General features: G+C 35.4%; 1 protein-coding gene across 1 annotated transcript in view; it reads left to right on the top strand.

Annotated features, from left to right (window-relative positions):
• LOC109243804 (beta-galactosidase 3-like) overlaps positions 1–4,412 on the top strand; it is an 11,560-nt gene extending 7,148 nt beyond the window's left edge. Inside the window, exons 4-8 of the mRNA XM_019410798.1 lie at positions 492–599; positions 2,512–2,622; positions 2,729–2,940; positions 3,413–3,749; positions 3,967–4,412. Coding sequence (XP_019266343.1) covers positions 492–599; positions 2,512–2,622; positions 2,729–2,940; positions 3,413–3,749; positions 3,967–4,077 — 879 coding nt within the window. The 3' untranslated portion in view covers positions 4,078–4,412. The remainder of the gene's footprint in view (positions 1–491; positions 600–2,511; positions 2,623–2,728; positions 2,941–3,412; positions 3,750–3,966) is intronic.
• The last annotated feature ends 807 nt before the right edge of the window (positions 4,413–5,219 follow it).

Here is a 5,219-nt window from a genome sequence, read left to right as displayed (position 1 = left end):
TTATTTTATCAAACATGAACTCCATGATGTTCTTACAAAACGTATATCTTATTTTTGTAAGTATCTAAACTAAATATTATTAATTTAAAAAATATATAAATTATTTTTACAATATTAGTATAAATATATGATTACTAAATTAATGTATATTCACGAAAAAATATACATCTTAAATACAAAATATAATATCATTTATACTTATAAAAATTTATATGCATATATTTATTATATTAACTTTTAAGTTTTGATAATTACTTAATTTGAAATTTAATCTAACTGTGTAATTACACTTGTGCAACCAAACAGTAAACTTGTAATTACACTATGACAAGCAAACATGTCATCGTAATTACACAACTGTGTAATTACTAGGGTGTGTAATTACTATCCTAGTAATTACACCAATTCCAATTACAGGGTGGCTTTCCAAACAGGCTCTAAATGTTTTTCCTTAGTCTAAGAATCCAAGTAACTTGGTTTTTTCTTTGAAGACTGCTGGATCTTTTTATGAATGGATTGGAGCTGGTCCAACAAGTGTCAAAGTTGAAGGGTTCAAGAGTGGGACTGTGGACTTGTCTGCGAGTACTTGGACCTATAAGGTATTGCCTTTTCCCTTCAGTTAAGTTTGAGCTTCCATCATTGTCAATCTAGGAAGCATGTATTCCTCCTTTTAAGGTCTGCACAAAGTTGAAAATATTATGCACCCTCTTCCAGTATTTGGGAAAGCCACTATTGATCATGGCAGGGCATTGACATTGTCGAAATGGGAGCTTGTGCTATTACCTGTTTTGTCTTTTGAGAGGGTGGGATGAGGACCATGCAATGCGTTTGGCAGAAAGGACACGTTAGTAGTATTCCTTTTGTGTATTAATAGCATGAACCTAAAGGCAGCAACACTGCACAAAAGAAACAAATGAAAAATGTAAGCAAAGAGGTCTTCTACAGCTATAATACCTCATTCCTCAACAAACAATTATGGTCATATATGGAGCTAACACCATCTTCTCATACCTTAGACTCTTCTATTGGTAATGGAGCCTGATGAGAACGTCAAAGCTTTGATTGTAGGACATTGTATTAATGTAGCCTTATCCCATAATGGATACATATGTAGAAATATTTTTCATGATGCTTAGGTCTTACCTGTCAACAATTTAGGGTAGATTTTTGAGTGAGATGAGACCTGATATATGGCTAGACTAGAAGTCAGAAGTCCTTTGGTTTTGCAGTAATTCTGGAGAGGTTGTCCCACATTGTCTGTATAGAGGAACCATTTGTTTCCTTTCTACTCAAATGGCTAATAGGTCAGTTCCACAGTACGACTATGTGAGCCTTCAGTTATAGGGGCCTTAAGCAAGGGCGGAGGTAGAAGCCCGTATTCGGGTTCGGCCGAACCCAGTAACTTTTGCTCAAACAGTATATTTGCGTTAAATAGTTCATTAAATATATACAAATATTGAATTTAGAACCCCACTTGAAGTCGTCGTTTTAAAATTTAGAACCCATAAAGTTGAAATCCTAGCTCCGCCTCTAGCCTTAAGCGTGTGATTTCTTCTAATTTGTACAAGGCCCATGTGTTGTTTGTCTTAGTGATAATTCTTTGATTGTTTCTGTGTTTGTCCGATTTCTAGTTTACATATTATGTCTTCATTCTAAAACTTGCAAATCAACCAACTCAATAGTGTCCTGGGGAATTCACTATACTAATAAATGAAAAATGATATGGTAGCTATGTTTTACACGGACCTATGGATTTATAGCCGTAATTGAAGGATATGGCGATTTTGAAATATAACACATTCATTCCTGAATACTACTTATCAAGTATTTCTCATAATAAATAACAAATCCAGAAGTCCCTTTACAGGACCTTAGTTGACCCTGTTTGGTTACTGCGTATATTAAGGGAAAATTTCTTTTCAGTAGATTACTGTTTTGGAGCTGTAAAACAAGGGCTCATCTGTTAATAAAGATCACCTGGGAAAAAGTAATATGACTTTGTATTATGCCATATAATTTGTATACATGAAGAAAGAAACTTTTGCCATCAAGAGAAAGGAGCCCAACAAATATTGAAGTAAAATGAGAAGCAGGTGATGAAAAATTGGGAAAGATGGAATATATCTCTTGTGTAATGCAGTTATACTTGCTGAGTATCAATTGGACAAGCTCAATTGGGTCTGCAATGGTTTGATATCAAGTTAGTACAAAATAAAAAGGCTTGATATCAAGTTCTGTTTATGTCTTATCAATAATTGTTCTTATCTAGAGATCTTCTCTTGAAGTATCTCAACTACGTATCAGTCCATGATCCATGTGATGTTTCATTGCCTCAACTCAAACTCTCTCCATATTGTGATTCACATTTAATATATCTTGGTGTTGCTCATGTGCAGCTCAGTACCGCGAAACCAATACGTGTTGTTCCCAGGCTTCATTCACTACAATATATTTTGTTTGGAATATTGGGAACCTTGATTGCTCATTTAAACAGTTATAATATACTTCTAGGTTGGATTGCACGGAGAATATTTGAGGATACACGAGTCAGGTGGCTTGAACAATAAAATCTGGGCTCTGACTTCAGAGCCACCAAAGCAACAGCCCCTCACATGGTATAAGGTAAGAAGGAAATAATGTGTTACATTGAACCTATATCTAGTTGCTTCTGAAGTTGTACCCCTTCCAACTTTCTCATCACAGCTGGTACTTTTCTGCTATATTCCAGGCAGTAGTTGATGCGCCTCCTGGTGACGAACCTGTTGCACTTGATATGATTCATATGGGAAAAGGACTGGCTTGGTTGAATGGACAAGAAATTGGCAGATATTGGCCGAGGAAAAGTTCTAAACTTGAGAAGTGTGTTACTCAATGTGACTACAGAGGGAAATTTAACCCTGATAAATGTGACACTGGCTGTGGAGAACCTACACAGAGATGGTAAGACCAGATGCATGCCTGAACAGTATGAGTAGCATGAGTGCTACTTTAATTATCTCGAGCTCTGTCGATAATGCTTTTTGCATGAATTCCTAAAAAGTTTAAAACTCCTATTTAGTTGCTAAATGAGCACTTCTTTGTTTCCAACTGTCGATTGAACCAGGGGCGGATCCACCTCTTGACCTACGGGTTCACGTGAACCCAGTAGATTTTGTCCAAACAGTGTAAATGTGTTCGAAAAATTTACTAAATATCTATAAGTTTGAATGTGAACCCAGTTACTATTGAAAATTTCCTCGACGTCGTTGCAGGAACCCATAAGCATTAAATCCTGGATCCGCGCCTCTAGATAACATTAGTGTTCGAAGTAGTAAATCATCAATTTGCATGCCTTAATGTTAGTTGGTTTTTGCTCTTTTTAAGTGCATCCATGTTTCTAAGTAGAAATTCTCAGATTTCGTTTGTCAATTAGGTATCATGTGCCACGATCTTGGTTCAAGCCATCAGGAAATATCTTGGTGATCTTTGAGGAGACAGGTGGAGATCCTTCTCAAATTAGATTCTCAAAGCGAAAGGTCTCTGGAACTTGTGGCCATCTTTCAGAGGACCACCCATCCTTTTATGTTGAATATCTGCAAGGAAGTGAAATTAAGAATAATGAAAACAGGGCAATTTTAAGGTTGAAGTGCCCCACAAATACTCACATTTCTGCTGTCAAATTTGCCAGCTTTGGAAATCCTACTGGCACATGTGGCTCCTACGTGCAAGGAGACTGCCATGATCCAAATTCTGCAGCACTAGTCGAAAAGGTAAATATCTGATAAATCCCTTTACGCGAATCATGACTTTTCTAGGTTGAACAAAAGGAAAAAAGCCTCGAGCAATAAACTATACCAGAAAGTAACATAAGTGATAGCTTAAGTTGACGAGCGATTTCTAAGCTCTTATCATGAACTAGCATGTGAGTTGTGACAACTCATTTTTCTCTTCTGTAATAACCTCACAATTTTTATTTATGTTTCGCAGGTTTGCCTGAACCAAAATGAGTGTGCATTAGAAATGTCCAGTGGGAACTTTAACATGCAATTGTGTCCAAGTACGGTAAAGAAACTTGCCATTGAAGTAAATTGCAGCTGAGCACCATTGCCCAACATGAAAGGCATATTATAATCCATTTTTTTGCCATGAAAATGATCATCCTTAAACCTTTCTTACATAGCAGAAAAATCTGCTATTCCTTCTTCTGTTTATGATTTAGAGTTGAAGATATGGTTACTGATGTCTCGTTTTAGAGCACCACCAATCCCTCTATTTTCTCAGAAAATGAAGACAGTATAGGATAGTCATATTTGAAAACAAGTATTCATCTTTATTCAGTCAACATGCAAGATTTATTTGTGAGATTGAAAATTATGCAAAAACCAGCTGTGAGAACAAATTATGTGTTTTCTTTAGGGAACTGTTGATGTGTTTCTCACTATTACGACGCTCCCGAATTTGTATTGAAATCTTTGCATGAAAGAAATTTACTAGGTGCGGAAGGTCGTCTTTGAAAATCTAAAGTTTAGATTTAAATAACACACTATAATTTTCTACAATGTCGTGGAAAAAAAAAGTGGCCAAATCAAAGCTTGGATAGGCAATCATATTAGACCAGAAGGATAAAATATCGTCTGTTTTAAACACTGGAAATGCTCATTGGGCTACTTATCATTACGTTTACATACCTCAAGGCAGTATTTAAATCATCTTATGACGCCTGAATTACTTAGATAAGTCTGTAGCTAAAGTTGTTAGGATCCCATTTAGGTTGATGGTATGTGTTATTTTTTTACACAATCTTACTTTCGGTGTAGAGTTAGGCTAGTGTTCATTTTTCTTATCATGGTATTAATGTTAGTTTTTGGTTGAGTTAAATCCATGTTTGCTAATCCTAGAAATCTTTAGTTTTCAAATTGAGTTTTCCTAGTAGTTGTAAAACTGAATTTGGAAACTTTTAAATTTCTTTAAAAAGTTGCGTTTTCTTTGCGGGGAAAAAAAGAAACAAAACTCCATCAAACAATTTTTTTTTGTAAAAAGTACAAATTAAGTTTATTCAAACTCATGGTTTGCAAAAACTGAAACAAACATCACCTAAATAATTCAACAACTCAAATCTAGTAACTTTCGGTATCTTTAGAATGATTTCCACGTTGTGTCTTTTTGGGTTTTCTCCAGATCGAAGTTATGATTTTGAAGCAATCTAAGAAAGTCACTTTTTGTTCTCACAAGGACTTTAT

The sequence above is a fragment of the Nicotiana attenuata genome, unplaced genomic scaffold, assembly GCF_001879085.1.
Source record: "Nicotiana attenuata strain UT unplaced genomic scaffold, NIATTr2, whole genome shotgun sequence".
Classification (NCBI taxonomy): Eukaryota; Viridiplantae; Streptophyta; class Magnoliopsida; order Solanales; family Solanaceae; genus Nicotiana; species Nicotiana attenuata.
Note: the sequence above shows the minus strand (reverse complement) of the source record. Positions and strands in the feature narration are given on the sequence as shown.